Source organism: Erinaceus europaeus, chromosome 8 (genome assembly GCF_950295315.1).
Source record: "Erinaceus europaeus chromosome 8, mEriEur2.1, whole genome shotgun sequence".
In the NCBI taxonomy this organism is placed as follows: domain Eukaryota; kingdom Metazoa; phylum Chordata; class Mammalia; order Eulipotyphla; family Erinaceidae; genus Erinaceus; species Erinaceus europaeus.
In genome coordinates, this window is record NC_080169.1 from 6,312,767 (window position 1) to 6,337,785 (window position 25,019).

General features: G+C 41.8%; 2 gene segments (V, D, J or C); both read left to right on the forward strand.

Annotated features, from left to right (window-relative positions):
* Window positions 1–1,328: 1,328 nt before the first annotated feature.
* LOC132539853 (T cell receptor gamma variable 8-like) lies at window positions 1,329–2,338 on the forward strand. The segment is given in 2 exon segments: window positions 1,329–1,489; window positions 1,596–2,338. Coding segments are annotated over 2 exon segments (540 nt in total).
* Window positions 2,339–14,328: 11,990 nt separating this feature from the next.
* LOC132539840 (probable non-functional T cell receptor gamma variable 10) lies at window positions 14,329–20,795 on the forward strand. The segment is given in 5 exon segments: window positions 14,329–14,452; window positions 14,862–15,228; window positions 17,448–17,610; window positions 20,289–20,342; window positions 20,742–20,795. Coding segments are annotated over 5 exon segments (681 nt in total).
* The last annotated feature ends 4,224 nt before the right edge of the window (window positions 20,796–25,019 follow it).

Consider the following 25,019-nt stretch of genomic DNA (forward strand, 5'->3'; position numbering starts at 1 on the left):
TGGGAGCTTTCTTTTCCCCCTCTTGTTGCCCTGGTTCTTTATTGTTATTATTGATGTCTTTGTTGTTTGATAGGACAGAGAGAAATGGAGAGAGGAGGGAAGACTGAGAGGGGGAGAGAAAGATAAACACCTGCAGACCTGTTTCACCCACTGTGAAGGGACCCCCCCTGCAGGTGGGAAGCCCGGGGCTGGAACCAGGATCCTTACGCCAGTCCTTGCGCTTTGTGCCATGTACGCTTAACACGATGCACCATGTCCTGCTTTTAGAACTGCTCACTTGACAAACACATTGCCTGCACTTGTGATACTAGATACAAAAGGAAAACCAAAGCCAATGTAATAGGATAGTGTACTACAACCTAGGTTTAAAAAATATTTAAATAAATAAAATAAAAGAATTTTAAAGCAAAATGTCTTTTTTATTATTTATTTTCCCTTTTGTTGCCCTTGTTGTTTTATTGTTGTAGTTACTATTGTTGTTACTGATATCATTGTTTTTGGATAGGACAGAGAAATGGAGAGAGGAGGGGAAGACAGAGAGGGGGAGAGAAAGACAGACACCTGCAGACCTGCTTCACCGCCTGTGAAGTGACTCCATTGCAGGTGGGGAGCCGGGGGCTCAAACTGAGATCCTTATGCCGGTCCTTGTGCTTTGTGCCACCTGCGCTTAACCTGCTGTGTCACCGCCTGTCTCCACAATGAACTTTATTCCTTTTCTTAAAAAAAAAAATGTTTATGTCTTAACTTCATCACTTGAATTTTGAAGATAGGAAGAGAGAGAGAAAAAAGTCAAGAGACTGGGACAAAGAGAGCGAAAAAGAGAGATAGCAGCATGGGAGATGGAATCTCAAGCATGACAAGCTGGTCCACAGAGCTATTTTGCTTGCCCTGATCCCCTTACTTTTAGTAAAGTGAGCTTGGTATTGCTCAGATCTGTTGATTGCTTCACATTGCTTCACACTTAATGTGTGTAAAATGGAAGGTAGTTTGGGGTAAAATAATTAATAATAATAATAAGTTGTTACATTGTGGGGGAAAAAATCTGGCAGTATTAATATTGCTGTTCATTCTCCACTAAGTAAGTGACTATGGTTCTCGACTCCTCATTCCATCCATGCCACTGGTGGCCTTGCATGCATGTGTCTCTGAATGAGTCTCTCTATTCAGGAGTTCTTATCTAAAGAGAACCTGCTGTCTGTCACAGAAGGACACACCCAAAATGGGATGGAGCAGAGACAGAATCCTCCCCCCGGGGCCTCCCCTATGTATTGAATTCATAGACATATCCTCAGCTCCTTCCTGGGCTGGGACATCTGTCCTGAAGTTAACTCACTGCTTCCTGTCCAAGAGGTCACTTCCTGTTTGAGTATGTTTGAGTTGCAAACAGTTGTTGGGCTGCTCTTAGCAGCTGTGCCATTTTCTAACAAAGCCAAGAAAAAGAAAAGCATGCTGGTGACTCTTAGCCTGCTTCTGGTTTTCCTGGCTCCTGGTAAGTGTGTTGCATAGATGACGTGAGCTTTATCTTTACTTACGAAGCTGTTCTACGGATTATTACTAACATTTCCCCATTATTTTTGTCATCACTCCTATTTCAGCCAGCCAGTTAACTTTCAACTTGGAAGGAAGAAAGGCATCCATCACCAGGCAGACCGGCTCATCTGTTGTAATCACTTGTGGTGTTCTTGCTCAGACAATCACCTACATGCACTGGTACAAATACCAAGAGGGAGAAGCCCCGGAGCGCCTTCTCTACTATGATTTCTCCAAATCAAAGTTTGTGGTGGAATCGGGAATCATTTCAGGAAAGTACCATGCTTATAAATTTACAGAGAATAGCTGCAAATTCGTAATTCGAAATCTAGACAGAAACGATATCGGTGTGTATTTCTGTGCTGCGTGGGACAGTCACAGTGATTCAGCCTTGCCCAGAACTGCAGTGAAAAGTTTGCTTGTATCTGCCAAGGGAAAGACCTTCGCCTGCCTCATTTCCTGCCTCAACTTCATTGTCTTTTGAAGGGGGGGGGGCGGGGAAACCTGGGGAACCAATCAATACCCTCTGCCCTTATCCCCAGCTATGTTCTAACTCCTCAATGCATCATAAGACTTTTCACCTCTAGATCTTAGATCAGCCGCCTGGCAGAAATAGCTTTTTGAGCTCCCTTAAGACCTAGGAGCTGGTAGAATCCATTCACTATGCTTTTTCAAACAGAGAAGATCATCTTGGATTGAGTTTTAGGGGAGACATTTGGAAGAGAAATGGAAAGGTAATTGTGTTGACTCATTTAAAAAATTTTTTTATTTATAAAAAGGAAACATTAACAAAACCACAGGATAAGAGGGGGACAACTTTGCACAATTCCCACCACCAGAACTCCCTATACCATCCCCTCCCCTGATAGCTTTCCTAGTCTCTATCCCTCTGGGAGCATGGACCCAGGGTCATTGTGGAACACAAAGGTGGAAGGTCTGGCTTCTGTCATTGCTTCCCCGCTGAACATGGGCGTTGACAGGTCGATCCAAACTCCCAGCCTGCCTCTCTCTTTCCCTAGTGGGGCAGGGCTCTGGGGAAGTGGGGCTCCAGGACACATTGGTGGGGTTGTCTGTCCAGGGAAGTCTGGTCGCATCCTACTAGCATGTGGAACCTGGTGGCTGAAAAAAGAGTTAACAGACAAAGCCAAACAGTGCAATAGTGCAGATGAAGTGTTGGGGGGTCCTCCATTTTGTAGATAGCTAGTAGGCATATTTTAGTTATGTTTCAAAGGGCTTGTAGCTATACTAGTGGGTTTTTGTTTGTTAGTTTGTTTGTTTTGCCTGAGCCTGAAATCTGATATGCAGGTGGATCCTAATTATTGTCTGGGGAGATGATGTCATGGCTCTTTTATCCAATCACTGCCCAGAGGAAATGGAGGGCATTCCTTCCCCATTTAGGAGTGTGAGAAATGATACAACAAAAACTTGGAACTCCGTGAAGACCTGAAGCTGGCATTCAGTTAGTTATTTCTGGAAAAGCTAGTGTTTCCTTCACCAAACAAGGCTATTATTGATATAGTAAAAATCAGTAGAGAAAAGTGATCATGACAATTATGTCAGTCCTTGGACTCTACGTAGGAGTTCTCTCCACTTAGGAACTAGAGTGCAAGCTCAGTCCACAGCCAGGACTGCTCTGTCTTAAACAGGCCAAGCCAGTGCCCCTTTACACCTAGCTATAAATGTGCCCTTTCCAACATTAACAACAACAACAAAGACATAAACTGAAATGTGTCTTATCAAATTACTTTGCCAATTAATAAAATTTGTGAACACTTAGGACAGTCGTCTAATGAGTAGCATTTACATATTTACTTATTTATTTATTCCTCGATTTATTCATTAGCTTTTGAGAGGAATTCCATGAACTGAATAAAGGACTTTAAGCAATGCAGACTTATACTCCTCTACTGGGCTATACCCTCCAATTCCTCATATACATTTACACTGAAAAGTCAAGCAGGAAGGGGATGTGGTTGCCATACTGGGCTGTGTTTAAAGATGCAAAAATGAGCATTGAAGTAAAGAAATGTCCCACTCATATGTGCACATCTGCTTATTGGATCTGTCAGCTATCCACCAGAGCTTCTAAGTGTAAATCTAGCTTAAGAGTCCAAGCTACTGGAACAAAACATGGTCCACGGGGGCACTCAAAAGGATGTTAAGTCCCTTAGTTCAGCCACCTCCTGGTCACTGCTGAAAATGAGCTAGGGACGTGTTACCCACAGTAGATATGATGGATGCAGAGTGTTCCAGTCAACTGATGTGCAATGCCCTAAGGCCCAGGCTAACAACCCCAGAAAGTGGTGTTCACATAGCTTGAATTCTTGCAGATCTAAGAAGTCAGGTTTTACTTTTGGAGGGTAGGTAAACAGTTTCCAAGAGAGAATACATGTATGAAAATAGAACCAAAAAATTGCAAAGTTATAATGCCTCTGAAATAGCCATTAGATCCAGAGACTCAGAAAGGGGAGGAGCACAACATGGAGCCTGGGGAGCTAAATTCTCATCATGAGAAAGCACAGTGGTTTGCTGGAGGATGGTGTGCACTGACACCTATCTTGCAGAAATGGGGAAGTGTACCCTTGTAGCAACAGCCATGTAAATCAACATTCTCTCAGTGATTTCAAAGTTGAAGAAAAAAATGGGAAACACAGTCTCTGCATACCACCCAAAACAAGGCCACAGAGGTGAGGTCATCTGCCCAGGGAAGTCAGGATAGAATCAGCGTAGCATCTGCTGGGATTGGCCCATGTGCTGTGCTCACACTTTCTTTTTTTTAATTTTGTATTATCTTTATTTATTGGATAGAGACAGCCAGAAATCAAGAGGTAAGGAGGTGATAGAGAGGGAACGTCAGAAAGACACCTGCAGCCCTGCTTTGCCATTTGTGCAGTTTTCCCCCTGTAGGTGGGGGACGGAGGCTCAAACCTGGGTCCTTGCGCACTGAAACGTGTGCTCAACCAGGAGCGCCACCCTCTGGCCCCCACACATTCTACTTTTCTATGATGTCTGACAAGGTTTTTTTTTCCCCTTCTGAACAGAAAATCAAAAGAAATTACTTGCCAGGATTATATAGCTTTCACACTATTGGAGGACACTTAAAATCAAATAGGCTTAAAATCAAATAGGCTCCCTGAATCAAATGCCCACTTTGTAATTCAGATGGTAGCCATGCCTTTGGGGCAGGAATTATGTTCTGTGGTCTTTTCCTCTGAAGCAAGCAACACATTCCTTGTTCTGTTAATATCAAGAGGCTAAAAGAATCAGGAGATTTGTCGACTGCCAGATTGGGGCCTGTATCTGAAATCAAATCTTACTTAAATGTGTAGCTTTGAAAAACATTTAAAACATCAGCCCTACTTTATTTGTGAACTACTGATGGTAACATTTTTCTCCTAAGATTATTTTCAGAACTGAATTAAGCAATGAACATAAAACAGTTCTGAAGTGTAGTTCATGTCTAGTCAATCACAGCTGTTGTTACTGTTACTGTTTCACCAACACTCTTTAATCATGTCTCAGAACTCTCACCATTTGGAATCCCTCCTTTAACCTTGTGGTCAAAATTCAGTCTTGCCTTTGGGGGCCCTCCCTCACCCTATTTCTCTCACCAGACGTCTCCCGGCAACACATTGGAAGCACCTGCTCCAGCCCTGACCTAGCCTCTCCCACCCAACCATCGTGGCTCCTCCCAGAAGTCATAGCTGTGAGATCACATCTGGACTTTTCTCCACCTGGGCTGCACTCAGAGTCATGCTGGGGCTCCTTGCTCTCCTGTGGGCCCTCCAGCTGCCCGGTAAGTCCTGACGCCACGGTTCCTTCTACCTTGCTGGATACAATGCAGAGACACAGGGTGGACCTGAGGCTTTTGCCCTCCGCTGCTTCACTCCTTTCTCCCTTGCAGGCAGCCAGGCAGCGGTCACCCTGGAGCAGCCTCTTGCGGTGCTGGGGCGCAGGGGCAGCTCTGCCATCCTGCCCTGCACGGTCCACACCAAGGTCAGCTACATCCACTGGTACCGCCACCAGGAGGGGAGAGCCCCCGAGAGACTCCTCGTAATGGCCATGCTCAAGTCAGATGTGCGGTGGGATTCAGTCCTGAAAGCAGATAAAGCTGTCGTCAACAAGGCCAAGGATGGCTCCAGCTGTTCCCTGTCAGTGCTGAGACTGGGGAAACAGGATGAGGGCAGGTACTACTGTGCTGCCTGGGTGAGCACAGCTCCAAGCACTGCATTGGCCTTTGTACAAAAAGTACCAGGAGGCAAAGCGCAAGCACCGGGGCTCAAGGATCCCGGTTGGAGCCCCCGGCTCCCCACCTGCAGGGAAGTCGCTTCACAGGCGGTGAAGCAGGTCTGCAGGTGTCTGCCTTTCTCTCTCCTTCTCTGTCTTCCCCTCCTCTCTCCATTTCTCTCTGTCCTATCCAACAACAAATGACATTGACAATAACAATAATAACCACAAGGAGGCTACAACAACAAGGGCAACAAAAGGGGGAAGAAATGGCCTCCAGGGGCGGTGGATTCATCGTGCAGGCACGGAGCCCAGCAATAACCCTGGAGGCAAAAAAAAAAAAAAAAAGTACCAGGTTCTCCCAGTCAGTCTGGTCCTGGCAGCTTCTACCACCTAGGGGTTCTAAGTTTTGCCAAAGTATAATTCTTCTCCTCCTTTGGTCCACTGCATATAATCTGATGAGACTAAAGACACAAAACACTCAATCTGGTGCCTACACAGGGAACCACCTAGTTGAGAGGGAGCTTTACAAAGATCATTCACCCTCGTGCTTCTGAAGCAGTTGGAAGATACTCTGTTTTGTTCACTCCAGCATCCACTAGCCACATGAGCATATCAAACATTTGAAAATGTAGGAGTGTCCAAAATGGTCCAAATGCCTGAGGTGAGTTTGACAACATGTGTAAATTATAAAAGACTTAGCATTAAAGTGAAATCTACTATGAACTGGATATAGAGTGAATGTTGAAATGAACTCAGCTTAATGGCTTATTTTTAGGGAAAGGTCTGGGAAATTGTTCAAGCAAATTACTGATGTCAGAGTGGTCATCAGTACTCCTTGGTCTGGTCTGATGTGGAGGACCGTGCACAACTGTTTGCACAGAAATCAGCTAAAGTGGTGACGACAGGCTTCACAATGAGAGGAGACCGTCATATTCACCTTCACTAATGGGGACTTTGATTTTGTTGACTGGGCCAACGTGGTCTTGCTTCCAGGCTGGTCAGGGGGAAAGCATATTTTACTCAAACATCCCATCACTGTTCCAAGCTGTAACTCTGGCAGTCCTTGACACTGATGACTGGTCTCCATCCTGTACTCCTGTGTTACCTCCTACCAGTTCCTTTTGACAAATGTTTACTTCTATAGTCAGAAAAGAAATTAAAAAGCTGTATTTTGCATTCAACTGCTTTCCTCCATCCTTTATCTTTCCAGTATGTCATACAGTACAAGTCATCTAACCGACTTCAACTTCAACCCTTTAGGACTAAAAGAATGATAAAGCCAGTCTGCCTAGAATGAGCGGCATCTGGTGTAACAATTTCTACAAAACCCCCTATATGAGTACAAGACAAACCTGTGCAAGCCATGCAGTACCCATGTCACATTTCTTCTGACAACACTGTCAAAGTGGTAACAAAAGCACTTTATGAGGCAAAAATGAAGTAGAATATATATTACTCAACTCCTTACCTAGACAACTACAATAATAAATGTGTTGTTACCTAGACATCATCCTGTAAAAATAATTCTCAGTTCAAAGAACTGCTAAGAGGCCTGCCCGCCTCAAACTTCATGTTGACTGTTTTGTCTTGTTATTCTCTACTTTCAGCCCTGAGACTGGATTCAGAGAGTTAGTCTAGAGTAAAAAGATAGATTTTTATTGAAAATTACAGCAGCCTCAGAATCAAAATAAAGGTGTTCATGTGGAAACATAAAGGTGGAGAAGAGTAAGCAGATTAACTCACTGGAGGTTTTTTGTTTGTTTGTTTTTTTCAATAAAGCCTGAAAATTCTGTTGCCCAATGAAAGAAAACAAACCTCTGTCAGGTGGCTCAGTCATGTTGTCTTTCAATTTCAACCACCACTGGCCAAAACTGGGTGAATTATAGAGATCACTGATATCCATTATTACAATCACATAAATGTTGGCTCCAGGGTCACTGAGCAGGGGAGAATATCTTCAGAGTGGATCTTGGGGGGGTTGGAGCAGAAGATATTCAAGAAGGCTTTTTTTTCTTTTTCTTTTTTTTTTTGGACAAAGGCAAAAAGCAGTCTTTTTACTTCTCAGCATCCACTCTTGTGCCTTTAAAGAAACCAAAACACTTAATGCTTAGGAACAAGATGTGCTTTTCATTGAAGACTACCCCAAAATAGTGTCACCTCATTCTTCCCAGGACTGTGTACCAGGCAGGGCACCTCAAACTCAACTCTACTTTCAATTTCCATTCTCTTTGGGCTGTTTCTCTTGGGTGTTTCCAAAGGGAACATGGGGATAAGGCCATTGATATAGTATGAGAGTCTGAATCATACAATAAGGATAGACAGAAATAGAAAATGGAGGAAATAAAGCAGGTGGATGAATAAGTAGACTCTGTCTGCTCCTATTTATATAAATATATAATAGAAGTATTGATATATATAATAAACACACACACACATAGGTTTACCCAATCCATGTAAGTAAAACAGGTAAGGCATAAGAAGGCATTTTTTTTACTTAACTTCTCTCTCTACAAAACCACCAAGATCCTTTCTCTAATAGCACAGGATGTGCTTCCATTCCTTCAATAACAAGACAGGAAACTGTCACTAAACTCTGTATGTACAACTTGATTAGTTTTTCAAGCTCCACCCACCATTTCCTTCACCCTCCCAAATTCAGACCAGCTGGTCACCATGTCCTCACTGTCCTGCTTTCTCCTTGAAGACACAGCCTGACAGACAGGATGACACTGCTGGTAGCATTCTCTTTCTTCTTGCTCTGGGCTTGTGAGTTTTTCACTGATCATTTCAGTCTAGAAGAAGAAGCAAAGATATTCCTTAATGTTCCTTCTAAACTCATTTGTTATTCTCTTCTGCTTAAGGGTGGACTTGGGTTATCCAAGGTGGAACAGCCAGAGGCATCCATTTCTGCAGAAGTAAACAAAATAATTGAAATCCATTGCAAAGTAGGGAGCATGGATTTTGAAAGTGATGTCATTTACTGGTACCTGCAGGAACCAAATCAAGCTTTGGAGCATTTGCTTTTCGTGAAGTCAACAGAATACCCAACTAGGAAACACGCTGGTGGGTCAGGCTACAAAATTGAGGCAAGAAAGGATTCTGAAACTTCCACTTCAGTCCTCACCATCAATTTTATAGAGAAAGGAGACACAGGTGCTTAATACTGTGCTGGCTGGGACTCACAGCACTCATTTTATTGTGGCCATTGAGGCAACATCTCCTCTTTGGGTCTTTGCCTATCCACATCCTTGCCAACAGTAGCAACCACAGCTGGGCCCCAGTTAGGTTTCTGGCCTCCTTTTGTCTGATACTTCTGGAGGTTTTCAGGAAGCCGGCTTAGGCTAGGCTTGCATATTAGCTTAGTTCTCTTCCCAGGAACTGTGCTTGCAAACTTTTTTCTTCTTTTTCTTTTTTTTTTCCCACCATTTTTTTTTTCTCAATGAAATAAAGTCTTATTCACTATCCAGGAATTTACGGTAACAGAGCAAGAGTAAGGCATTAGCAATACTTAGCTGGAGGGGCATCTAGGCCATGTGTGTGACTCAGGTTTGAATTTAGCCCTCGTCTCAGTGGGAGAAGCATCAGTTCTGGGGTGGTCTTTCCCTCACTGCCTCTGTCTTTCTGCTTGTATTTTGCTCTGTTTATCTGAAAAACTTGACTCAGAGTGACAAAGTCTCTGGCAGATGACAAGAGAAAACAGTGAGAGAGTGAGACAGCGATCATAAGCCAGAGCTGAGCATTGCTCTGGTTAAAAGAGAGAGAGAGAGAAGGTGGGGGGAGAAGAGGAGAAAATAAAAGAGAAAAGAAAAAAAGGAAGTTAATGCTCTTTTTATTTCGGGGTCAGGTGGTGGCAAAGCTGGTTAAGTGCACACATTACAGTGTGCAAGGACCCAGGTTCAAGTCCCTGGTCCCCACATGCAGGAGGAGAAATCTTTGCAAGTGGTGACACAGGGCTGCAGGTGTCTCTCTGTCTCTCTCCCTTTTTCCCCTGCTCCTCTGAATAAAATAAGAATAGGGATAAATAGCATAATGGTTATGCAAAGAGACTCTCATGTCTGAGGCTCCAAAGTCCCAAATTCAGTTCCCACAACAACATAAGCCAGAGCTGAGCATTGCTCTGGTAAAAATAATAACAATAATGATAATAAAATAAAATACAACAAAGTGAGACAGAGAAGTTTGGACTAAGAGAAGCCATCACTTTGTTTTATGTTTTAGCATGTTTATTTACAACTAAAGCCAAAGGAGATTTGAAAACCCACCCTACAAGGGAAAGAGAGAGGCAGGCTGGGAGCATGGATTGACCAGTCAACGCCCATGTTCAGCGGGGAAGCAATTACAGAAGCCAGACCTCCCACCTTCTGCACCCCACAAGGACCCTGGGTCCATACTCCCAGAGGGATAGAGAATGGGAAAGCTCTCAGGGGAGGGGATGGGATATGGAGACCAGGTGGTGGGAATTGTGTGGAGTTGTACCCCTCCTATCCTATGGTTTTGTTAATGTCTCCTTTCTTAAATAAATAAATAAATAAAAACTTAAGGTAATGATCTTTCAATGCTAGGAAGTCTGTCCTTTTTGAAGTCTGTCCTTTTTGAAGTCTGTCCTTTTTGAAGTCTGTGATATCATACCAAAAAGTTTTAGGAACAAATATTGGTTCATTTAATTGATAAAGAAAGTAAAGTGTAGACAGCTAAATGGATTGGGCAAGGATAAGAAGCCTGTGGTTTTTAAACAAGCTTCAGGTTACTTTTATATTTATATTTAGAGATCAGGGAGGCCAGGAGGTATGTACACACTTGTTGAGCATACACGCTGCCATGTGTGCGCAAGAATCTAAGTTCGAGTCTCTTGTCCCCAAATACAGAATGAAACTTCAGCTAACTGTGGGCTTTCCAAGACTACAAAGCAGGGAGACAGGCTGTGGTTGAGAGAACGCTGGGAACTCAGTGCGTGAGGAGGCAGGCTTCAGTTGTTAGTGTCACACACCCATCATGAGGAAATAATAAATTGTGTTCACATGGCGGCAACTGTTATATAAATCATTATTTATTCAGTAAAATGACTTGGAGAAGTTAGAAGATGTCTTGCATTGTTCCTGTCTCTATGGAGAAAACAAAGTTAACCATTGTGTATTAGTCACTAACAAAATGTATGATTTGGCACTTAATTATGTTAACAAAATTGTGTCTTTATGGAACATGTGCAATCCAGTATTATAAATTTACCTCCCCAAAAATAAAATACTTAAATCCTATTTCTCCCATTACTACCTCATAAATAATTATTTAAAAAATCGTGAGTATACAATAACCACTTATATTATATTATATACAATATAATTAAATCATGGCTAAAAATAAAGTGTAAGGGAACACTCCAAAATTTAATGAGTGGTTATTTCTGAGGAAATATGTAACTATATCTTCTATGTATTTAGGTTAACTTTCTTTTTTTATTTTTTCAGCATTTTATTTATTTATTTATTTACTAGCTAGAAAGAAACAGAGAGAAATTGAGAGGGGAGAAGAAAGACAGAGAGGGAGAGAGACAGAACTCGTGAAGCTTTCTGCCTGTAGGCAGGGACCAGGGGCTTGAACCTTCGTCCTTGTGCAGTGTAACGTAAGTGCTTAACCAGGTGCGCCATTGCCTGGCCCCATTTAGGTTAACTTTCCATACTTTCTTAAATGAGATACTGTTGTTTTATTGTAAAAAGAATGACAAAATAGTTTTCCATGATTTTTAATAATTGTAGTAGTGAGATTGATACCATCATTGAAGACTCAGGTTTGAGACCATCTGAGAGTTTTGTGCAGGCCAGATATATAATGTAATAGAATGTAATAAAATATACTATAATAAAATGCTGAAAGATATATATAGGCAAGGTACATATGTGGAAAATGAAGAACAATATTTCAGTTAATATCAGAATGGATTGTGTGATATAAGAGTGTAATTATGCTTGACTATTATTATTATGAAATAATAGTCAAGTTATTTACTATTAAAATGATACCCACATAGGTTTTTAATGACCTGAAGCATTGGTCACAATATAAAGCTAATCAGAAAAGATTATCAACTCAAATATTTAATCCTCACTTAAAATGTGTATCTAGTGGTCTGGGAGGTGGTGCAGTGGATAGGGAATCGGACTCTCAAGCATGAGGTCCTGAATTCAGTCCCCAGCAGCACATGTACCAAACTGATGTCTGGTTCTTTCTCTCTCTCCTTCTTTCTCATTAATAAATAAAAACAATCTTTAAAGAAAAATGTGTATCTAGTGTATCAGGAGGTGGTGTAGTGGATAAAATGTTGGACCTTGAGGTGTGAGGTACGATCCCCAGTGGTGTATATGTCGGAGTGATAGTCTGGTTCTCTCTCCTGTCTTTCTTCCATGATAATCCATCAACAAATAACTAATAAAAAATGTGCTTCTATGTATTACAGAACACAATCCTACTTCTCTTCTTAAATATGTAGACAAAAATTCAGTGACAACAGGTACACTAAGTCATTTTCTACCCCATTCTACCTACCTATGTGTTCTAATAAATGATTGTTACTTAAGTTCTCATATTAATTGCACCATACCTTTGAGTGGGGATTTGTAACTTTTTAATCACTATCCATATTTGCCAAATAGAGACTATAAATAAAATAAAATAAAACTACTGGGACAACTTAGAGAAATAATAATACAAGAAATTATTTTGTAGATCTTACAAATAGCACAAATGCACGGAATATTAAGATGTTGTATCACTGTGAAAGCTTAGTATTAAACATTAAACAGAGCACGGCTTCAAAAATAGTCTTGCAAGTGGCATAATGTTGATGAGACGGTGGCATGCGAGATGGTCAGAAGTTGAGTCCCTTGTGCTGTGCCTCATTATCTCCTCCACAAGAGCAGTGAAAGCCTTCTTCATGGCACCCAGAGTACAAATGAATTTTTATCTCTCTCTCTTGGTTTTTAATTTTTTTTTAAAAAAATTATATATAAAAAGGAAACACTGACAAAAACCATAGGATAAGAGGGGTACAACTCCACACAATTCCCGCCACCAGAACTCCGTATCCCATCCCCTCCCCCGATAGCTTTCCTATTCTCTATCCCTCTGGGAGTATGGACCCAGGGTCATTGTGGGATGCAATTTCTCTCCTGGGGATCTATCCTAAGGAACCCAACACACCCATCCAAAAAGATTTGTGTATAGCTATGTTCATAGCAGCATGATTTGTTTTTATTTTTATTTTTTGATCCCCTCCCCTGAGAGCTTTCCTACTGGGGCTGTTACTAGGGTTTAATGTCAGCACTACAATCCACTGCTCTCCATGGGTATTTTTTCTTACTAATATTTTTCTAAAAAACTGGATAGGGCAGAGAGTGAATGAAAAAAGAAGTGAGAAAGAGAGGAAGAGAAAGATAGACACCTACAGACCTGCTTCACCGCTCGTGAAGTGTCCCCCCCCCCACACAAGTGGAGAGTAGGAGCTCGAACTCAAGTCCTTGTGCTCAGTAATATGTGCGCATGTCCAGGTGTGCCACCACCCAGCCCCCGAACTTGGATTTCTTAAAGACATACTCTAAACGGCAGCATTTCAATCATTAAAAAACAGCTCAGGGGTTAAAATAGTCCACCCAATATATGTTAGAACCCAGGATCAAGGCCGTGGTCACCACATGGGGTCACCAAGTATACAGGAAGCTTCGAGAGTGAAGCAGCGTTGTGGTGTCACTCCTTATCTCTGTTCATCTCTTCTCTCTGTCTCTATTCTCCGGAAAAAAGTTTCCTCTGGGAGTATTGGGATAGCGTAGACACAAAGTCTCAGCAAAATACTGGTGGCAAAATAAATCAATACATAAAAAGTTGTCCAGTTGGGAGTCGGGTGGTAGCGCAGCAGGTTAAGCCCAGGTGGCACAAAGTGCAAGGACCGGTGGAAGGATCCCGGTTCCAGCCCCCGGCTCCCCACCTGCAGGGGAGTCACTTCACAGGCGGTGAAGCAGGTCTGCAGGTGTCTATCTTTCTCTCCCCCTCTCTGTCTTCCCCTCCTCTCTCCATTTCTCTCTGTCCTATCCAACAACAACGACAACAATAGTAACTACAACAATAAAAAGAAACAACAAGGGCAACAAAAGGGAATAAATGAATAAATAATTATTTTTTTAAAAAGTTGTCCGGTGTTTTATAAGGCATACTAAAATTGTTGATGAGATAGATATTTGATTTTATGTTTTTTTTTAATTATCTGTGTTATAGTAATATAAAGGTTTCATAGCCAAATCCCGAATCACTAGCAAATTACACAGAGATAGGAAACAATAGCAGGTAAGTCTTCATATTTCTGGAGCAAAGTTTCTGTAATGTGGAATAATTTCTAACTCATCTCAAAAAGAACACATTCATATAGAGAATTTTCCTGGGAAATCTTGAATTTTTATATCTACTCTGCGCAGACTGGTGAGGTTCGGGAAGCCACAGAACACACACTGTGAAGAAGCCCAGGAAATGGTCTCAACCACCACTGCTACTGACACCTTGATCACTACCACCCACCCACTTGCCACTGGCCCTCAGGCCTGTCTATGAAAAGGGTCATTCCTCACGCTCTTACCTTCTCTCCTGGAGTTCATCCGACGGTTAAGGATGCCTCTCCTAGAAGCAGTCATCTTCTCTTTCCTCTGGGCTGGTGAGTCTCCACAAACATCATCGCCTCTAACAGGATAGCGTGAAGGAAATGTCTTATGGTCTCCTCTTTCTATTTTTGCTTCCAGGGTTATCACTGGGGCTCAGTGCCAGCATTTCTAATGCACTGCTCTTGGCGGCCGTAGTTTCCATCTTATTGGATACGACAGAGAGAAATTGTGAGAGGAGGAAAGATAGAGAGGGAGAAAGAAAGATAGACACCTGCGGGCATGCTTCACCGCTTGTGAAGCTTCCCCCTGCAGGTGGGGAGGGTTGGGGGGCTTGAACCCAGATCCTCGTGCAGATCCCTGGCTTCTTACTAAGTGCGCTTAACCTGGTGCACCACTGCCCAACCCCACCATACCCTCTTTACATGTGATTCACTTATAGAGATTTGTTCTCTCTCCTTGCAGCTGGCCTTGGGCAGTTTAGGTTGGAACAATCAGAAATATCCATTTCCAAGGAAAGACAGAAAAGCGCTTCCATATCTTGTAAGATGTTCAATGGAAATTTTAACGGAGCATACATCCACTGGTACCGGCAGAAGCCGGGTCAGAGCATAGAACATCTCATGTATATCCAGTCGATATCAAGCCCTGCTAAGCATACAGTGGGTGGGAAGAACAAATTTGAAGCAACTAAAAATTCTCGCACTTCCACCTCAACCTTGAAAGTCAATTTTCTGGAGCAAGAAGATGAGGCCATGTACTACTGTGCCTGCTGGGTGAAACCCACGGTGCTGGAGTTGCCCAGAGGCGCTCCACAAAAACCAGGTTCAGGGTGAGCTCGCCCACATCCTTCCCGACATGGGCGGTCACTGCGGCTGTGCAGCGGGCACCCTGCCTTACCACCCCCGCCTTAGTTACACAAATAGAATCATGTCTTGTGTTTATAATTTTAAAAAATTTATCCTGAAACGACAGTAAAACTGTCCTTGGTTCCTAATATTAAGAGAGAAAGCAAACTTACACTTACAAAAAAAAAATCTTTATTGAATAAAATAGATGAGGGCTGAAGAGATAGCATAAGTATTATGCAAAAGACTCTCATGCCTGAGGCTTCACCATCTTAGGCTCAACCCTCAGCACCGCCATAAGCCAGAGCTGAGCAGTGCTCTCACTCTCTTTCTCTCCATCTCTCTCTCTCTCTTTCTCACTCTCTGTGTTTCTCTGTCATTAAACAATAAAATAAATAAACAAAATTTAAAGGGAAATAAACAGATGAGTAATCCAGCGGAGGCTAACATTTAAGTGTTTGATTGCTAGAATATGCTTATATGCCTGATTTTACTTTTAGGAGATAAAGCCAGGTGGCAGCCAGGTGGTGATGCGCCTGGTTGAGAGCACGTTACAGTGCACAAGGACCCAAGTTCGAGTCCCCGGGACCCCACCTTGAAGGGGAAAGCTTTGTGAGTGGTGAAGCAGTGCTGCAGATGTCTCTCTTCCTCTCTCCTCCTTCTCTTTTGATTCCTGTCTCTAGTCAGTCAAGAGGATGAAAATTCTTTCATTAAATTTTAATTAAAAATAATTTTAAAAAAACCAACAAAATATAAGATGCTTTTCTTAAGTAAAGGTTCTGTCGAAGTATCTGAAGTGTACGTAGTGGCATGTAAATCCCCCAGATTATAAAGGATGTAAGAAAGATGCGAATGAGAGGCAGAGAGACGAGAGCTCAGCACTGCTTTGTGTGGTGCTGATAACAAACAGGAGGTTCCAGGCGTGCAGGACATGTCTTCTACTTTTAAGCGACTTGCCAGCAGTTCCTGAACCTTTATAAACAAGTACTTGGATGGGCCAGGTGGTGGCGTCCGTGGTTAAGTGCACATAGTTCTAAACACAAGGACCCCCCCCAAGGATCCAGGTTGAAGACCCCGGCTCCCCACCTGTAGGGGGGGTCGCTTCACAAGCTGTGAAGCAGATCTGTACATGTCTTTCTTTTTCCCTCTCTATGTCCCCTTCCCTCTCAATTGCTCTCTATCCTATCCAGTGAAATGTAAGAAAAGGTCACCAAGAGCTGTGAATGTAAAGTTGCAGGCACAGAGTCCCAGAGATAACCCTGAAGACAAAAGAACGGAAGGAAAAAGAAAGAAAAAAAAAGTACAATCACTTTATATGTAATAACTAGCTGATTTCATCTGAGCAATGTAAATTCAACATCATTTCAGAGTGCAAATGTTAGTTGTTCACAGTTAATATGTGATTTTATCATTCCATATGCCAGACAGGGAGCTCATTTTGTTTTAAGACAGCCCTGGTCATTTCTAACAAGTTTCTGAAACTTACTCATGTGCTAGATTGAATTCAATATCAATATTTTTACAAGATGTGTGATAAGAGAAACAATTCAACTGGTAGACCATCAAGTTTACACACTGGAGGCTCCCAGTTCTCTCTCTGGTGTGGCATTAGCAAATAGGTACTCTGGCATCTCCCTCTCTCTCTCTCTCTCTCTCTCTCTCTCTCTCTCTCTCCTCTCTCTCTCTCCCTCCTCTCTCTCTCTCTCTCCTCTCTCTCTCTCTCCTCTCTCTCTCTCCTCTCTCTCCCACTCTCTCATTCTCTCTGTCCCATGTGAAATTCCCTCTTTCATATTCCATAAACAGATACATCATTCTAAAATGTTTAGGAGATAAACCAATGTGACAAAAAAAGTACCTAAAATAAGGTTTATGGGCAGCAGTAGACAGCATAATGGTTATACAAACACATTCTCATGCCTGAGACTCCAAAGTACCAGGTTCAGTCCCCTGCACCGCCATAAGCCAGGGCTGAACAGTGCGCTGGTTTAAAAAAAAAAAAACAAAAAACAAGGCCTATGTTATAATATGGCAGTCACATTTTAAAAATATGTATTCCATAGCTTTGTAACTTTTAAAATATCTTTTTTTAGTAACTTTCACCCTCTTCAGCGATAATCTGGTGCTATGATATGTGAATCCTGTCAACTCTCTAAGCAACCCGTTAATGTTACTGCACTGGTTTTCCCACCTGTTCTTGTTCCAGTGGCAAGGTGGTCGGTCCGTGGATGTCTGTCAGCGGGCTGTGCAGACCATCTTTCCAGCAGGCCATTTCCTTCAGTGACTCCCTTGATCAGCTAACTCCCTGCTCACTCACTTTTACCATAAACGTCACACTGGCCAAGTCATTTTCCTCCCTAGAATCTTCAGTAATTTTTAACAATTTAATCTTTTTAAAATGTCATCTTTTAATCTTTTAAAAAAATATAAAAATTACAATCTTCCAAATTTTTCCTTAAATAAAGGTATCTCCAACCTACTTTCGATTCTAACCTTATTACCTAGTGTGGACCTCTAGCTTACAAGTTCACATGCCTTTAAATTTGAATTTAAATTTACTTGGACGTAAATTTATATGACGTGAGATAGATAATTATTTTTGTTTTGTCAACAGATGATAGTCCAGAGTCAGTTTGTAAAGAATCTACTATTATTTACAATTACAATCCCACTTTACATGCTAATATTAAAAAACATTTGCCGTGTATTTATAGTCTGTGTTATTGTTAGTGTGATAACACTCTATCACATATATGAATACATATTTATTATATCATACTATGATTACATTATCCTAATTTATATTATTTTATCATACTATTACTACAGTATCTTATTTTATCAGAGTGAAAACACTGCTCAATTCAGTTCATAAAGTGGGGGCAGGAATTGAACCTGGGTCCTCAGGCTTCCAAGCTCTGTATTCTGACTGGCTGAACTACCTACCTAGCCTGTGTTATTATCATATTACACCAGTAGTTTTATAAAAAGTCTTTAAGCTCGAGGCCAGGAAAGGGAGTTCTGGAATGGACATCCGGATGCCCAAGGTTATGTCCTTTCTGGGTCACTGCATATTAATAAAATCACCTTTTATTAGAACAACACTACTTCCATTAACTTCATTTCCTTTAATCCAATACGAGTGGTATAACATTATAGCACAGGTCCCAAGAAGTTTCTTTTCTTTTCTTTGGCTGGGGGAATGGAGGGTGGAGTGAGGAGAGGGCCCTGTAGCTTCACAAAAAGCTGTTTCACTGCTCTCAGTCTGCTTCGTCCTTCAGATAAAGAGACACAGAGCGAGATACACCAGTGGAGTGGAGCTTCCTCCAGTGCACAGCACATCCCACGTGGTGCAAGACCTCGAGTCTGGGTCCTACACATGGCAAAGCCTACACGGGTGCCCTACCTGGTCCTCCAAACTGCTTTCAATTTATCAGAGAACTGGCCTTTGTTTTGAAGTTTAGTTTAGATAGGAATTTTTTCCCTTTATTTGGGGAATTAATGTTTTACAGTTGCATAACATTTTATACATAATTAATGTTTTACAATTGCATAAAATTTTTATGCATAACATTTCTTGGTTTTCCACACAACAATACAACCCTCACTAGGTCCTCTGCCATCATGTCCCAGGACTCACTCCACCCCAACCACCCACTCCAGAGTCTTTAACTTTGGTGCAATACACTAACTCCAGTCTTGTTCTGCTTAGTATTTTCTCCTCTGATTAAATAGGAAATTCATTATGGGGGGGCAAGCAGTGTCACACCCATAGTATGAAGCTCAAGGACCCACGCAAAGATCTGGGTTTGAGCCCCCAGGCTCTTCACCTACAGAGAGATCACGTTATGAACTGTTCATCTTCTTCTAGCGTTTGCCCTTCTTCCGTAGCCCGTCAACAGCGTCAGGTTGAGCCTGATGTAATGTTTCGAGACCTCCTTTGAATCTGGAGAGGTGGCAGTCGTTGACTATGTGGGTCATAGTCTGTCTGGAGCCGCAGGGGCAGTTCGGGTCGTCTCTGGCTCCCCAGCAATGGAACATAGCGGCGCACCGGCCATGGCCTGTTCGATAGCGATTGAGGAGGGCCCGATCATAACGTGCTAGGTCAAAGCCGGGTGGACGCTCGCAGGGGTCTGTGATGAGGTGTTTGTTCTTGACCTCAGCTGACTGCCAACTCTGTTTCCAAGAGTCTGGAACAGAGAAGTTCAGTGTAGGCGTAGGGGACCAGATTGGATGACGAGATGTCAAGCGTTGGACAGGGTGGGTTGTGAAGCAAGTCTACAGATGTCTCTTTCTCTCCCTCTACCACACCCTCCCCTCTTAATTTCTCTGTTCTATCCAATAACATGGTCAAAAAAAAAAGGGGGGGCACCAAGAGCAGTGGATTTGTAATGTAAGAACCACCAAGTCCCTCAATAAACCTGGAAGCAAAAAAAAAAAGAAAAGAAAGAAAGACATTCACTATGAGCAACGTAGATCGCTCACTGGAGAGACCTCCTGCATGTGTGAAGCCCTGTTTGAAGCCATAGAGGTGCCTAGTACTGGAGACAGATTAGATGTTGTGGCATCTCTCCCTCCCTATGGCCCACACTGTCTTTATCTTCTTTCCTTTCGACCCAGATGAAATAAAAACAATACAGAAAGATACTGGCTCTGCTTGAAAAGAGATTTCATAAGAGATAGAATTCTAAAGACTTCTTTTTTTTCATTCCATTAAAAAAAAGAATATTAATTCAATCTTATTTATCATTGCCCTTGAAAAGAATAGTGTTTCCAAATAATAAAAGTGACTTGTATTTTTACAGTGAACATTAGGAGTATGGTTAAACGGAAAAGATGTCGATGACGTAGTGGTGGTCAGAAGGCAGATTTTAGGAGTGTCCGCAGGTACTATAAGCAGATACTGAAGCAGAAAGATGCCAACCTGAAATCATGCAGTATTACAAGCCAGTGTTGTCATGATTAAACAGAGAATGTGTTCATAGTTCTCAAATATATTGTGTTGGCATATTTCCATTTCAGTTACTAAAGCATTTCCTTTTTTCAGAAGTATGGTCCCAAACTGCTGATGGAGCAGCCCTGCCGTTATAAGATCAGAAAGGTCTTTCCTTTTGATTCACTGACTACATCTCACACAGGCATCTGGAAAGAAACGAAGTCTTACTTTTGCAGATGATTTCCCCATCACTTAGAAAAATAAGTAGTTAACCAATTGGATCTGGTGTCTTTTTCTCTACTTATAATTTCTACCATTTTGGGGGGATTGTCAGCTAATTTTTTTTTGATACTTTTACTGAGGGAATTAGTGGCTCACAGTAAATTGTGTTGATGGTACATGTGTAAAATATTTTCTACAAAACACTCTCAACCCCAGCCAAGGTCCTCCTCCACCATCCTGCACCAGGATCTGAAACCAACCTCCCACCCCCCATACACCAAATCCACCAAATCCAGTCCAAATTCTACTTTGCGTCTCCCACTTTCTGTTCTTGTTTCTCAGCTTCAGTCCATGAGTGAGGCTTATCATCCTTTTAACAATTACTTCCACGATTGAAAACAGACCTTTCAGTAAAATTATCTGAAGATTATTTTATAAAATGTCAGATGCCACAAAAGCCATATTCAAGAGACTCCAGAGGAGGTCGCGATAAGAAATTCTCAATACAGAGGTTCTGAACCTCTAGCCAGAGCATGATGTGATTTTTGTAGTAGCTATAATGGTGCAAAATAACTTAAGTACATACAGAAAATGATCAAGATGTAAAATCAATGATTATTAGAAACATCATATTTTGAATATTTAAGTATGAAATACCTATATTTATTCAATGTGAAACTTGTAAGACATAAAATAACTAACATCAATATCTAAATTTCAAATAGACTTAACTGAAAATGTAGTTCTTTACATAAAATGCATACAGCTGCATTTTAATCAAATGAACATATCTTAGATAATTCATTGTGGGGACCAGGTGGTGGCGCACCTGGTTGAGTGCACATGTTACAAAGAGCAAGGACCCGGGTTTGAGCCCCCAGTCCCCACCTGCAGGGGGGAAGCTTCATGAGTAGTGAAACAGGTCTGCAGGTATCTCTCTGTCTCTCTCTCTCTCTTTCCATCTCCCCCTTCCCTCCCAATTTCTTCCTGTCTCTAGCCAATAAAGATAATTTAAAAAAGAAAAAGTCACTCTTAAAAAAAAAAAAAGAAAATTCAGGGGAGTCAGGCGGTAGCACAGTGGGTTAAGCGCACATGGATGAAGCTCAAGGAGCGGTGTAAGGATCCTGGTCCGAGCCCCCGGCTCCCCACCTGCAGGGGAGTCGCTTCACAGGTGGTGAAGCAGGTCTGCAGGTGTCTGTCTTTCTCTCCCTCTCTCTGTCTTCCCCTCCTCTCTTCATTTCTCTCTGTCCTATCCAACAACAACAACATCAACAACAATAATAAGTACCATAATAATAAAAAAACAAGGGCAATAAAAGGGTAAATAAATATTAAAAAAAAGAAAATTCAGTTGTATCATTTAATTATGCAAATGACTACATCTAAGCTAATCAGACAGGTTTATTTCATTTCATTTCTATCCTATGCACCATGAAAGTAATGCTGATCATGAAACAGTGTTATTTAATAAGATAACAATAAAGCTCAAAGGAAAAACATGTAGTGTGGTCCAGGAGGTGGTGTGGACAAAGCAGTGAACATGAAGTCCTGAGTTCAATCCCCAGCAGCAGTATCAGAGTGATATCTGGCTCTTTCTCTCTCCTCCTATGTTTCTCATAAATAAATAAGTAAATAAATAAAACCTATAAAAAAAAAAAGAAAGAAGGAAAATCTTGTAGCAGAATGATCTGAACTACATCGGTGGATCGTTACTTTGACAAGGTTAGCTTTGGAGTGATTGAGGACACCATCTAGGTCTAAGTAGAAACGATTTCATCAGGTACTTTGTGTCTTCCTGCTTGTTTGTTACATTTATTCACTCATTGCAAAGTACTGTGCACTTCTGCTTTAAAGTAAATGTTTTCCCCCAACTTCTGGATACATGTACATATGCCCCATCTCATGGATCCTGGCTTGTATCTAGGTTTTGAGGTTTGTTAAGAAGTGTACCGCCGGAAATGAATCTAAGGAGTCCTGTGAGCTAGGAAAGGTCTCGTCAAGAGTGATGTAGCTGCTGGGTTCACATTCCATGCCTGACATCTCTGGGCGCAGCCTGAAGTGAAGCATGCCGAGGTGGTATTTACAGCTGTGTCTTATAAAGGAACACCACCGGTTGCTTTTGTTCATTATCTTTTAATGAGCAAAGTCAAAACAGGGAAAGAAAGAGACTCTCCGGGCGCATTAAAGTCAGTCCTTGAAAATATTTCTCTGCTAGTTCAATTCTTGATACTCATCCAGAACCTTTACTTCAAACTCTATTTTTCACAGCACACTTAAATATAACTCATTAGATGAATAAAAGTGTATAATATTGTCATAATAGACAAGGATCAATTTAATAAGAACCGGATAAACAAAATAACCAGAAAAGTAAACCCCTCACCCACAGAGGAATTGTCCCCTACTTACACCAGACATTTCCAAACAGAATTGGGTCATAAAACTTAGGACAAAATCCACTCCCAGGCTGAAAGTAAACAAGTCCTGAACAATATAAAAATACCCCCAGCCTACCCTGGCTCTCAACTCTAGGCCCCCTAACTGGCCAGGAAAGTCTGCCATTCTTAACTTTTCTGGCTTGATTAAAGCTTTCCTTTATCTGCTCTCCCAACTTCTTTCGACTTATTTAATGCCTCATAACTCTGACACTTTACTGCCACACAAATTTAACAGTAAGAATATAAGATAAACAGGCATCTTCTCACTAGAGCTGGACCTCTTTCCTAGTGAGAGAAGAAATAATGAAAGTTATTATCTTGGGCAAGACATGCTATGTGAGAGGGAAGAACAAGAGAACATGAGCTAGAAAAGAATTAAAGGTTTGTCTAGCCCTTACTTCCTGGTTAAGGAAACTTTCCTGTAAGAATTGCTATCTGTGTTGAGCTTAAAATGAGGGGCAGGAGTGAGCCGGGAGGCCATAGGGACATAGCTCTGCTCAAGCATAATCTTGGGTAACATGAGGAAGACTTGAAAAGGGATCTGGCCTTTCCCTTCTTTCTTTGTCTTGAAGAATAATCTAATAAAAAGAAGGAGATATTTTCAGTGTTTATGTGATAGTACGGAAACACATTGCGAGGGAATGGGGAGATAGAGAGGGAGAGAAAAAGAGACACCTATGACATTGCTTCACTGCTTATATGGCTTCCTCTTGCAAGTGGGGATTGGGAAATTGAAGCCAGGTCCTGTGTGCTTAACTAGGTGTTCCACTGTGCAAATCCCCTGCAGTCTCTCTCTCTCTCCCTCTCTCTCTCCATCTATATCTGAAAAATTCACCCCAGATCAAGAAAACCCTGGAAACATTCTTTACAAAGTGAATGCAGGCCTGCATCTTATTTCAGATTCTTTGTTACACTTCTCCAGATAATTAGGCCTTTTGTGCATGGTAACATGTGCACTCAATTTAGTACACCGCTTCCCAGCCTCTAAGGATTTTTTTTTTTAAGGAGGAAAAGTTGAATATGCAAAGTTGAACATGGAGAGAAAAATTAAAAAATCGGGCGTCAGGCAGGCAGTAGCGCAGTGGGTTAAGTGCACGTGGCACGAAGCGCAAGGACCAGCATAAGGATCCCAGTTGGAGTCATTTCACAAGTGGTGAAGCAGGTCTGCAGGTGTCTATCTTTCTCTCTCCCCTCTTGTTGTTAAAATTCGGAGGCTCTAGCTGGCCGGGCTAGCTTCACGGGCGGGTAACAGAGACGACCAGAGACATACGGCTGGGCAGGGAAGCTGTATTTCTTTATTCAGGAACAACGATTCATAAACTAAGACAAACTAATCACCAAACAGAACTCTGTTGCCTCTTTCCCCCGCGACGGCGCCAAGCACTCTCTAACTCTGGAACTCTGGAGCCCTCTCGGGGTTCCTAGGGGCGGGGCCAAGCGGGCCTGCGAAACTAGCAGGACGGATCCAATTTTCTTGGCAGGGGGAGAGCTAGAACAACCCAATGTAAAGCATACAACACCCTCTGTCTTCCCCACCTGTCTCCATTTCTCTCTGCCTTATCTAAGAAGGACAACAACAATAGCTACAACAACAATGAAAAAAAAAAAAAAAAACCAAGGAAAACAAAAGGGAAAATAAATAGAAAAGAAAATTTTTAAAAATCAACCTGTAGGACTGGATCATAGAACTGTAGGGAGAGAATGACTAGAAAGGAGAAAACCAAGGGCAGGGGATTGAACTTGAGTGCTTGTTTGTGACAAAATGTGCACTTAACCCGGTACACCACTATTCAGCCCCACAATCCACTTTCTTTCCTGAAGTGTGTGTGTAGAGGAAAGTGTTGGAACGGCATCTCCACAAAGCTTTAGAGACACACTGGCAGCAATGTATGTGCTGTCTACATCTAGCTGTCTAGATATAGACCTATGGCATATTAAAAATTCAGTGAGATATTTCAATGTCTGCTTTATAATTTTTCTAGATTATAGAAAAATAATGGTTTCATAGCCAAGTCTCAAATCAACATAAAATCACGTAGAGACAGACACAGTTCACAGCAGGTAAGTCTTCATATTTCTGGAGTAAAGTTTCTCTAACATGGAACAATAGAGGTTAAGAATACATGCATGATAGGGAATTACCTAAAAAATCTTGAACATTCCTATCTGACCTGCTCAGCAC